Raw genomic sequence first — 12,412 nt, 5'->3', positions numbered from 1 at the left:
TCGGTGATGGGGCAGTTGTGGAGAGAGTGGAGAGTTTCCCATACCTGGGCAGTGTGCTTATGACTGGCTCCAGTTTAACAGCAGAGGTCTCACTCCGAATCAGTCGAGCGGCAATATATTTTCATTGGTTGCGTAACGCTGTGTGGAAGCTACCAGGTCTGTCGCTCCGCACTAAGCTTCAGGTCTTCTCGGCCACGGTCATTCCCTCCCTTCTCTACGCTTGCGAAACGTGGACCCCCCTAATGGAACATCTTCGCCGGTTAGAAACATTTAGGCTGGCCTGCCTACGATCCATCCTGGGTTTAACCAGACTGGATTGTGTGAGGAGCTCACAAATCCTTGAAAGATCTGGGCAGGGTCCCATCGGTGAGCTCCTCCGGCAGGCAAGGCTGCGATGGCTGGGTCATGTAGCCCGCATGCCCAGCCACCGCATGCCGAAACAGCTTTTGTTTGGCCGGATTGAGGGGGCTAAGCGGGCGCGGCACGGGCTAGAGAAGAGATGGAGTGATGTGGTACAGGAGGACGTGGAGCTGAGTGGACTTGCCGATGACTGGTACCAGCGGTGGCAAGATCGGCCTCTGTGGAGGAGGCTCGTGAAGGATGCTACTGGGCAGTTGGAGGCAGTCGCCCTCCAACAACAACGGAGGGCGGAGGAGCGACGCTCACAACAGCGAGCGGAGCGCCGGGTGGCTAAAGCACAGCAGGTTGGCACAGTAGGGGGCACAGGTGGTGCATCAGCCAGTCATCTCAGTCAGTCGACCCGTGGCACCTGGGTCTGCCCCGTGACCTCCTGCCAGCGGGCGTTCGACACTTCACGTGGCCTCAGGGTGCACATAGCCTGGCACAAGCGTCGTGGTGACGTCACCGCCACTTAGTGGCGAATGGCGGTTGTTGTTGTGTTGTTGTCTATGTAAGAGTGTGTCTAAGTGTGTGTGTCTGTGTGATAGTGTGTCTAAGTGTATGTGTGTCTGTGTGAGAGTGTGTCTAAGTGTGTGTGTCTGTGTGAAAGAGTGTATCTAAGTGTGTGTGTCTGTGTAAGAGTGTCTAAGTGTGTGTGTGTGAGAGTGTGTCTAAGTATGTCTGTCTGTGTGATAGTGTGTCTAAGTGTGTGTGTCTGTGTGAGAGTGTGTCTAAGTGTGTGGGTCTGTGTGATAGTGTGTTTAAGTGTGTGTGTGCTGTGTGAGAGTGTGTCTAAGTGTGTGTGTCTGTGTGAGAGTGTGTCTAAGTGTGTGTGAGTTTGTCTGTGTGATAGTGTGTCTAAGTGTGTGTGTTTGTGTGATAGTGTGTCTAAGTGCGTGAGTGTGTCTGTGTGATAGTGTGTCTAAGTGTGTGTGTTTGTGTGAGAGTGTGTCTAAGTGTGTGTGTCTGTATGAGAGTGTGTCTAAGTGTGTGTGTGTCTGTGTGATAGTGTGTCTAACGGCGTGTGTCTGTGTGAGAGTGTGTCTAAGTGTGTGTGTGTCTGTGTGAGAGTGTGTCTAAGTGTGTGTGTGTCTGTGTGATAGTGTGTCTAAGTGTGTGTGTCTGTGTGATAGTGTGTCTAAGTGTGTGTGTCTGTGTGAGAGTGTGTCTAAGCGTGTGTGTGTGTCTGTGTGATAGTCCCTCAGCCAGGAAAACATCGTGGCACAAAGTGAGGATGACCCTGCTGAGGCTGCGGTGCCTCAAATATTGGAAGAAGTCACCCCCTGTGAGTGGTTGGCTGAGGTGCCATCTGTTGAGGAAGTACTGAAGGCGATCCGGAGTCTGAGACCAGGAAAGGCAGCGTGCAAAGATGATCTCCCATGCGAAATTCTGAGGGAGAGTGGCGTTTGTGCACAGACTGCCCTATATGACATCATAACAACAGTCTGGACCACTGGACGGGTTCCGCCGGATTGGAAGGATGCCCTTGTGGTCCCCCTTTTTCAGAAGGGAGACAGCACAGACTGTAACAACTACAGGGGCATCTCACTCCTCAGTGTGCCGGGAAAGGTCCTGGCAAGGATTATTCAGCATAGCCTTGCCAGGCACGCTGAAGAGAGGCTTGCGGAGCCCCAATGCGGTTTCAGTAAAGGGCGGTCCTGCACAGATGCCATATTTTATGTCCGTCTGCTACAGCAGAGGTGTAGGGAATTCCAAAAAGACCTACATCTCTGCTTTATTGACCTGGTCAAGGCCTATGATACCATCAGTAGGCCTGGGCCCTGGGTTGTTCTTCGTGCTTTTGGAGTACCTGACCGTCTGCTCACGATCATTAAGGACCTTCATGGTGTGAGCGGGCCCGGGTAAAACTACGTGGTCTGGAGTCAGAGCCATTCCCTGTACACCTTGGGGTGCGACAGGGATGTCCTCTGGCTCCCACATTATTTAACATCTATTTTGACCACGTAGTTCGTGAAGCCTTCAATAGCTGTACCGGGGGAATCTCCATATGGTACAGGTATAATGGGAGGCTGATCGATGCCCGGGTGTGGTCAAGGGATGGCTCCCTATTGCTCAACAACGTTATGTATGCTGATGATTTGGTAATAGCTGCTCATTCAGAGAAGGAGTTGGAGACGCTGCTGCTGAGACTGGAGCGTACGACTAAGAGGTGGGGCCTTATCATCAGCCCCACCAAAACTAAGCACCTGCCTGGGTATTTTGTACCATCGGACAATCCACCCCCACAACTCCCAATCGGTGATGGGGCAGTTGTGGAGCGAGTGGAGAGTTTCCCATACCTGGGCAGTGCGCTTATGACCGGCTCCAGTTTAACAGCAGAGGTTTCACTCCGAATCAGTCTAGCGGCAATATCTTTTCATCGGTTGCGTAACGCTGTGTGGACGCTACCTGGTCTGTCGCTCCGCACTAAGCTTCAGGTCTTCTCGGCCACGGTCATTCCCTCCCTTCTCTACACTTGCGAAACGTGGACCCCCCTAATGGCACATCTTCGCCGGTTAGAAACATTTAGGCTGGCCTATCTACGATCCATCCTGGGTTTAACCAGACTGGATTGTGTGAGGAGCTCACAAATCCTTGAAAGATCTGGGCAGGGTCCCATCGGTGAGTTCCTCCGGCGGGGAAGGCTGCGATGGCTGGGTCATGTAGCCCGCATGCGCAGCCACCGCATGCCGAAACAGCTTTTGTTCGGCCGGATTGAGGGGGCTAAGCGGGCGCGGCACGGGCTAGAGAAGAGATGGAGTGATGTGGTACAGGAGGACGTGGAGCTGAGTGGACTTGCCGATGACTGGTACCAGCGGTGTTAAGATCGGCCTCTGTGGAGGAGGCTCGTGAAGGACGCTACTGGGCAGTTGGAGGCAGTCGCCCTCCAACAGCAACGGAGGGCGGAGGAGCGACGCTCACAACAACGAGCGGAGCGCCGGGTAGCTAAAGCACAGCAGGTTGCCGCAGTAGGGGGCACAGGTTGTGCATCAGCCAATCATCTCAGTCAGTCGACCCGTGGCACCTGGGTGTGCTCCGTGACCTCCTGCCAGCGGGCGTTCGACACTCCACGTGGCCTCAAAGTGCACATGGCCTGGCACAAGCGTCGTGGTGACGTCACCGCCACTTAGTGGCGAATGGCGGTTGTTGTTGTTGTTGTGTGTGTCTGTGAGATAAAGATCCCCCATATAGCCTTAACAGACTGTAGGTGCTCGCTAACAGCACTTGCCCCTACAGTCTGTTAAGGCTATATGGGGGATCTTTGTCTTATCTGTGAGAGAGTGTGTGAGAGTGTGTCTGGAGCCTAATGGCTCCAGTTTAACAGCAGAGGTCTCACTCCGAATCAGTCGAGCGGCAATATCTTTTCATCGGTTGCGTAACGCTGTCTGGAAGCTACCTGGTCTGTCGCTCCACACTAAGCTTCAGGTATTCTCGGCCACGGTCATTCCCTCCCTTCTCTACGCTTGCGATACGTGGACCCCCCCCCCCCCTAATGGCACATCTTCGCCGGTTAGAACATTTAGGCTGGCCTATCTACGATCCATCGTGGGTTTAACCAGACTGGATTGTGTGAGGAGCTCACAAATCCTTGAAAGATCTGGGCAGGGTCCCATCGGTGAGCTCCTCCGGCGGGGAAGGCTGCGATGGCTGGGTCATGTAGCCCGCATGCCCAGCCACCGCATGCCGAAACAGCTTTTGTTCGGCCGGATTGAGGGGGCTAAGCAGGCGCGGCACGGGCTATAGAAGAGATGGAGTGATGTGGTACAGGAGGACGTGGAGCTGAGTGGACTTGCCGATGACTGGTACCAGCGGTGTCAAGATCGGCCTCTGTGGAGGAGGCTCGTGAAGGACGCTACTGGGCAATTGGAGGCAGTCGCACTCCAACAACAACAACGAAGGGCGGAGGAGCGACGCTCACAACAACGAGCGGAGCGCCGGGTGGCTAAAGCACAGCAGATTGCCACAGTAGGGGGCACAGGTGGTGCATCAGCCAGTCATCTCAGTCGACCCGTGGCACCTGGGTCTGCCCCGTGACCTCCTGCCAGCGGGCGTTCGACATTTCACGTGGCCTCAGGGTGCACATAGCCTGGCACAAGCGTCGTGGTGACGTCACCGCCACTTAGTGGCGAATGGCGGTTGTTGTTGTTGTGTCTATAACGCTGTGTGGAAGCTACCTGGTCTGTCGCTCCGCACTAAGCTTCAGGTCTTCTCGGCCACGGTCATTCCCTCCCTTCTCTACGCTTGCGAAACGTGGACCCCCCTAATGGAACATCTTCGCCGGTTAGAAACATTTAGGCTGGCCTGCCTACGATCCATCCTGGGTTTAACCAGGCTGGATTGTGTGAGGAGCTCACAAATCCTTGAAAGATCTGGGCACGGTCCCATCGGTGAGCTCCTCCGGCAGGCAAGGCTGCGTTGGCTGGGTCATGTAGCCTGCATGCCCAGCCACCGCATGCCGAAACAGCTTTTGTTCGGCCAAATCGAGGGGGCTAAGCGGGCGCGGCACGGGCTAGAGAAGAGATGGAGTGATGTGGTACAGGAGGAGTGGACTTGCCGATGACTGGTACCAGCGGTGTCAAGATCGGCCTCTGTGGAGGAGGCTCGTGAAGGACGCTACTGGGCAGTTGGAGGCAGTCGCCCTCCAACAGCAACGGAGGGCGGAGGAGCGACGCTCACAACGAGCGGAGCGCCGGGTGGCTAAAGCACAGCAGGTTGGCACAGTAGGGGGCACAGGTGGTGCATCAGCCAATCATCTCAGTCAGTCGACCCGTGACACCTGGGTCTGCTCCGTGACCTCCTGCCAGCGGGCGTTCAACACTCCACGTGGCCTCAAGGTGCACATGGCCTGGCACAAGCGTCGTGGTGACGTCACCGCCACTTAGTGGCGAATGGCGGTTGTTGTTGTGTGTATCTGTGAGATAAAGATCCCCCATATAGCCTTAACAGACTGTAGGTGCTCACTAACAGCACTTGCCCCTACAGTCTGTTAAGGCTATATGGGGGATCTTTATCTTTGTCTTGTCTGTGAGAGAGTGTGTGAGAGTGTGTCTGGAGCCTAATGGCTCCAGTTTAACAGCAGAGGTCTCACTCCGAATCAGTCGAGCGGCAATAACTTTTCATCGGTTGCGTAACGCTGTGTGGAAGCTACCTGGTCTGTCGCTCCGCACTAAGCTTCAGGTCTTCTCGGCCACGGTCATTCCCTCCCTTCTCTACGCTTGCGAAACGTGGACCCACCTAATGGAACATCTTCGCCGGTTAGAAACATTTAGGCTGGCCTGCCTACGATCCATCCTGGGTTTAACCAGGCTGGATTGTGTGAGGAGCTCACAAATCCTTGAAAGATCTGGGCACGGTCCCATCGGTGAGCTCCTCCGGCAGGCAAGGCTGCGTTGGCTGGGTCATGTAGCCTGCATGCCCAGCCACCGCATGCCGAAACAGCTTTTGTTCGGCCGGATCGAGGGGGCTAAGCGGGCGCGGCACGGGCTAGAGAAGAGATGGAGTGATGTGGTACAGGAAGACGTGGAACTGAGTGGACTTGCCGATGACTGGTACCAGCGGTGTCAAGATCGGCCTCTGTGGAGGAGGCTCGTGAAGGACGCTACTGGGCAGTTGGAGGCAGTCGCCCTCCAACAGCAACGGAGGGCGGAGGAGCGACGCTCACAACAACGAGCGGAGCGCCGGGTGGCTAAAGCACAGCAGGTTGGCACAGTAGGGGGCACAGGTGGTGCATCAGCCAATCATCTCAGTCAGTCGACCCGTGGCACCTGGGTCTGGCCGTGACCTCCTGCCAGCGGGCGTTCGACACTCCACGTGGCCTCAAGGTGCACATGGCCTGGCACAAGCGTCGTGGTGACATCACCGCCACTTAGTGGCGAATGGCGGTTGTTGTTGTGTGTATCTGTGAGGTAAAGATCCCCCATATAGCCTTAACAGACTGTAGGTGCTCACTAACAGCACTTGCCCCTACAGTCTGTTAAGGCTATATGGGGGATCTTTATCTTTGTCTTGTCTGTGAGAGAGTGTGTGAGAGTGTGTCTGGAGCCTAATGGCTCCAGTTTAACAGCAGAGGTCTCACTCCGAATCAGTCGAGCGGCAATAACTTTTCATCGGTTGCGTAACGCTGTGTGGAAGCTACCTGGTCTGTCGCTCCGCACTAAGCTTCAGGTCTTCTCGGCCACGGTCATTCCCTCCCTTCTCTACGCTTGCGAAACGTGGACCCCCCCTAATGGCACATCTTCACCGGTTAGAAACATTTAGGCTGGCCTGCCTACGATCCATCCTGGGTTTAACCAGGCTGGATTGTGTGAGGAGCTCACAAATCCTTGAAAGATCTGGGCAAGGTCCCATCGGTGAGCTCCTCTGGCAGGCAAGGCTGCGTTGGCTGGGTCATGTAGCCCGCATGCCCAGCCACCGCATGCCGAAACAGCTTTTGCTCGGCCGGATCGAGGGGGCTAAACGGGCGCGGCACGGGTTAGAGAAGAGATGGAGTGATGTGGTACAGGAGGATGTGGAGCTGAGTGGACTTGCCGATGACTGGTACCAGCGGTGTCAAGATCGGCCTCTGTGGAGGAGGCTCGTGAAGGATGCTACTGGGCAGTTGGAGGCAGTCATCACCGAAGATGAACATCAGTGGAAGGACGCAGGCAATGCCAATGAGTCAGATGCCTTCTATGACCCTTTGTCCCAGATACTTGCTAATGTGGCCCCTCGGAAGTCATCCTGTTGGGTGTCTTTAATGTCCGAGTGGGTCAGGACACAGGCACTTGTGGGCATCCACCTCGGACCGCATTCAAAGCCAAAATAGCCTGGTCTCAGCTTGCTGATGAAGGTTGCAAGGACAATTTTCATCACCCCTGCTCCTCCTAATGCCGAGAGGAAATAGGTGAGGTTCAGGATTACTCATGTAGCTGTTATGGCTGCATTCATCTGTGGTTGCGGGTTGCTGAGGAAATGGAAACTGCTTCGGCAGAGCGAGATCACAGGTTTCTCTATGATTATATCAAAAATGTAACCTGCAACACAACACCTATTACCGTCTTTTCGAGAAAGAGTGGTGATCGACTCCAGGAACAGGTCTGCAAGTTTTCTCAGTATATCTGTGAGTTATTGTGGGAGGGAAACTCCTTCAGTTCAGAATAACATTATGGGGCAAAGTCAGAGCCATTTTATGCTCACCTTAAGGTGCGACAGGGATGTCCTCTGGCTCATACATTATGCAAGGTACATTTACCACGTTTGAGAAGCTTTCCATAGCTGTACCAGAGTAATTTAATTATTGTATAGATACAATGGGAGGCTGATCGATGCCCAGGTGCGGTCAAGACATGGCTCTCTACTAGTCAACTATGTTACGTATGCCGATGATCTGGTAATTGCTGCTCACTCCGAGGAGTTGAATAAATAGGGCCTTACCATCAGCCTTACAAAAACTAAGAACTTTCCTGGGGATTGTGTGTCACCAAATGATCCCATCCCTCCCGTCTGTATAAGTGAAGGGAGTTGAAAAGTCTACATGTACCTGGGCAGTGTGCTTATGCCCAACTCCGGTTTGGCAGCAGAAAGTCTCCGAATCATTTGAGCAAAATTATGTTTTTATAAACTGCGTAATGCTGTGTGAAAACTACGTGTCGTATCCACTCGATATGCATCTCCAGGTCTTCTCGCCCACAGTTATGCCCTCCCTTCTCAAAGCTTGCGAAACATAGACCCGCTAAAGGAACATCTGTGCCGGTTTGAAACATTCAGCCTGGCCTGCCTACGATCCAAGTTGGCACAGTGGAGAGCACAGCTGGTGGCTCAACGAGCCATCTCAGTCAACTCAAGGCACCTGGGGCTGTCCCGTCACCCGTCAGCCTTCGACACTTCACGCGGTGGCTGTTGTTGGTGTGTCTGGGTGAATGTGTGGGAGAATATGTAGGGTGAGTGTGCTAGAATGTGTGAGAGTGTGAGAAAGTGTGTGAGAGAGTGTGTGAGAGAGTGTGCCTATGTTTGAGGGCTATGAACCCCTTCCCATGGCTGGAACTGGGTTCATATGGCTGACCCCGCTGCTGGGCACGCACGTGGAATATGAATGCGCAGGCCACGTGGAATATGAATGCGCGGACCACGTGGGGGGCTTTGTTCCAAATGTCACCCCCCCCCCCCCCCCCACGGTGGGGTGAGGGGGAGGTGGAGAGATGAAGGGGAAAGGGATATGGAGGAGATATTGAAGGGAGATTGAGGGGAGAGGGAGGAGGGGATGAGGTGAGCGGAGATGAAGGGGAGCTGAGCGCGGGGAGGAGGAGGAGGGGAGTTGTCGCATTTTTAAACAAAATTCACAAAACCACCTCGGATTTAGGAAGCGAAGGTCGCGCGCACCGCGCTCGACACCCCCGCACACCCCACCCCTCCTTCCCTCACCCTCCTCCCCTCGGTGATACTTACTGTAGTTAATTTGCTGTTTGATTGTATTAATTTGCTAATTGGTATGATCAGTGAGGTAATCAGCGGGTTACTTGATTATTTTACCGAATTTGTTAACTGCATGATTGATTGGTTGGTTAATTGATTGCAGATGCGTTAATCGGACGATTGGCTAATTGCCTGAGCTATTGTCCGGACGACTCATCGGTGTACTTGTTGATTGCTTGTTTTGTTAATTGAGTTGGGTTAATTGACTTGGCTGGCGCCGACTCGACACGAGTGTCCCCCCCCGGCCCTCCCCTAATCACTCATTCTCGGCGTCTCTCCTCGTCCCAACAAACAGCGTCTCCATGGAAACCGGGCAGCGGGACCTGTTGCTCTGGAGACGAGATGGGGGATGTGAGAGGGGGGTGGGGGGGATGGAGAGTGGAGAGAGGAAGGAGAGACGGGGGAGAGTGAAGAAATGGAGATGGGATGGAGATACGGGGCAAGGGAGATAGAGGAGAAAGGGAGTGTAGAGAGTGGAGGGAGACAGGAGAGAGAGAGAGGGGAGAGGCAGGAAAGATAAGGGAGGAGGAAAGGGGGAAAGGGGATGGGCGAGAGAGAGAGGAGAGTGAAGAAAGGAGATGGAGAGAGAAGGGAGAGGATAGAGGGGGGAGAAGGGAGAGGGGGGGGGGAGATGGATGAACTCATCGGGTAAACGTGGCAGTTGAAATGAAGAATGGACGCAGACAGCGAGAGGGATGGTTGAGTGAGTGATACAGCGAGTGAGTGATGGAGCGAGTGAGTGACGCAGCGAGCGAGTGAGTGACACAGCGAGTGAGTGATGGAGCGAGTGAGTGAGTGATGGAGCGAGTGAGTGAGTGATGCAGCGAGTGAGTGAGTGATGGAGCGAGTGAGTGAGTGATGCAGCGAGTGAGTGAGTGATGGAGCGAGTGAGTGAGTGATGCAGCGAGTGAGTGATGGAGCGAGTGAGTGAGTGAGCGAGTGAGTGATGCAGCGAGTGAGTGAATGATGCAGTTAATTATGCAGTGAATGATGCAGTGAGTGAGTGAGCGAGTGATGGAGCTAGTTATTGTGAGTGACGGAGTGAGTGAATGAATGATGCAGTGAATGATGGAGCGAGTGAGTGATGGAGCGAGTGAGTGATGGAGTGAATGATGCAGCGAGTGAGTGATGGAGTGAGTGAGTGATGGAGCGAGTGATGGAGCGAGTGAATGATGGAGCGAGTCAATGATGGAGCGAGTCAGTGATGGAGTGAGTGATGGAGCGAGTGAGTGATGGAGTGAGTGATGGAGCGAGTGTTGCAGTGAATGATGCAGCGAGTGAGTGATGGAGCGAGTGAGTGAGCGAGTGAGGGAGCGAGTTATTGTGAGTGACGGAGTGAGTGATGGAGTGGAGAGACTGAGTGAGTTGTTAAGTGCCTGATTGAGTAAAGGAAGGAAAGAGAGATGGTATGAGCAATGGAATGATAAAATGAGGGATTGAGTGATGGAGTGAGAGTAAGTGAGTGGGTAAGCATCAGCGTCATCATCAGCATTATTAGTCTAATCAGCAGCACCTGCAGCTGTAACAAGTGAAACAGAAACAGTATTGTCATCAGCAGCAACATCATCATCAGCAGCAGGAGGAGCAACAGGTGAAACAGCAGAAACGTCTTCGCGGGATGAACTCATCGATGCCCGAATTAATTAATGAATTAATGACCTAGGGCGGCCTCGGCGAGTCTCAAGGCTCGTGTCGAGGAGGGCCCTGCCACAACGGGACGTGTGGTCATGGATCCCATCAATGGTCGAATCGCTCACACGGGGAGTGGGCGAGGAACCTCGCTCCGCATGGGACGGAGCCCGGAGAGTCCACTCGGGCGGTGCCTTCAAGACGAGAGCCTCGTGGAACACAGGGACAGCTGCCGCTGGGGGTGCCCACGGCTAGACCACACAGCAGCACCGCCCCGTGCTGCGTGACCCGACCGCGGGCCGTGTGTGTGGGTCACAGCGGCGCCTCCCTGCGTGACGAGACTCGGCCTGCGATGACGGCGTGGATAACAAATGTATTCGTCTTGCATTAGCACACACGCCACAAACACACGGGGAGATCCGCACAGATGGATTCACCTGTCGTCCGCAGGCCACACCTGGTCGCCGAGCAGGAGGTCCCTGAATCGGTATCGAGGGGGTAGAGGGGGGACCTCGCTCTCCCCGTTAGCCATGGCGAGGGGGGCCCGGGGGTGAGGGGTTCAGGGATCTCGGGAGAAGGGCGGGCGGGGGAGGTGAAGAGGAGGGGAAATTGGGCCCGGGACAGGGGAACCGGGACCCTCTATGTTTAAGGGACTCGGAATAGGGGGACATTGGATCTGGAGGAGGGGGAAGGGAACCCGGGAGGGAAAGGGGACCCAGAGGAGAGCAATGGGGATCTGAGAAAGGGGACTCGGAGTTCTCCTTGGAAGCAGCGCGCCTCGCTCCTGCGCGCCCACAGCGAGGAGTGCAGAGGCGAAACTGCTCTCCCCTCTCTCCCTCTCCCTCCCCTCCCTCCCTCTCCCAACTCCCGCTTCACCCCTCCTCTGCGCTTCCAGAGCCACCCAATTCCCTCTCTCACGCATGCCCCTACCCCACTCACTAACGCCCTCCCTCCTCAATCTCTCCACCTTCCGTGATCCTCTTCACTCCGTCCCTCCACTGTCGCCCAACTGCCCTCCCTCTCGCTCTAGCCTCGACTCAAATCTCCACTCCGTCTTCACACTCGCCCTCTCCTCTCCGTAAGCGCCATCACCTCCCACCACCCTCCCTTCTCTATCACCATCATCCATACCTCTTTTTCAGCTCAATCACTTCTCTTCCACCCTCCCCTCGACACCGCCATCACCTCCGCTCCATCACCACCTCCAATCACCCCCCACATCCCTTCCCTTCAACATCAGCCCCACCCCTCTCCATCTCCTGCAACCACCACCATCACTTCCTCTTCTCCGCTCTCCCATCACCATCGCCACCTCCCTCCCTCCCTCCTGACCAGCGCCATCAGTAAACCACTCCTCTGTGGGATCTCGCGCCAATCAGGAGTTCAGTGAAGGGGTAAATGCCCCCCCCCCCGTCCGTCCTGTCGCTTAATTGGCCGCTAATTCGACGCCTCTGACACAGCACTGCACGTGCTGCTGCACCTGCACGTGCTGCTGCTTCCCCACGCATCGCACTCATTGCTCTCTCAGTCGTGTGCAGGACTCATCCCGGCACACGAGGCGGGGGCGAGAGCAGCAGCAGCAGCACAATAAATACTCGTTTCAGGCCGAGTATACCTAGAGGAAGCCCTGTGTAGAACTGCCACTGCGAGAAACCCCACACTGAGGATCTGCACGCTTCTCGTCTTGCGTGGCCGCCATCACCAGCAGCAGCCATGGTCAATCCACTGCTGGATGATGGCCTCCCCCAAATCCCACGATCCTGCGATATAATCCTTCGGGGTCGTTAATAGCTAAACCGCAGGTCATTTTCAGAATTGGTTAACCGTTCAAAACAGTGAGGAACCGGTTTCCGATTGAAGTGGAGTGTAATGAAGGCACTGATTGCTTTGCGCGGACCTATAGACTGCACCGCGCAGGCCTAAGTCTCAGCGT

At 54.9% G+C, this 12,412-nt stretch overlaps 1 protein-coding gene across 1 annotated transcript in view; it reads right to left on the bottom strand.

Moving 5' to 3' along the window:
• LOC116945064 (potassium channel subfamily T member 2-like) overlaps positions 1-11,314 on the bottom strand; it is a 62,057-nt gene extending 50,743 nt beyond the window's left edge. The window contains exon 1 of the mRNA XM_076068886.1: positions 10,917-11,314. Coding sequence (XP_075925001.1) covers positions 10,917-11,011 — 95 coding nt within the window. The 5' untranslated portion in view covers positions 11,012-11,314. The remainder of the gene's footprint in view (positions 1-10,916) is intronic.
• Between the last annotated feature and the right edge of the window lie 1,098 nt (positions 11,315-12,412).

This window comes from Petromyzon marinus, chromosome 22, assembly GCF_048934315.1.
Source record: "Petromyzon marinus isolate PM22_M1 ecotype Great Lakes invasive population chromosome 22, UKy_Petmar_22M1.pri1.0, whole genome shotgun sequence".
In the NCBI taxonomy this organism is placed as follows: domain Eukaryota; kingdom Metazoa; phylum Chordata; class Hyperoartia; order Petromyzontiformes; family Petromyzontidae; genus Petromyzon; species Petromyzon marinus.
Note: the sequence above shows the minus strand (reverse complement) of the source record. Positions and strands in the feature narration are given on the sequence as shown.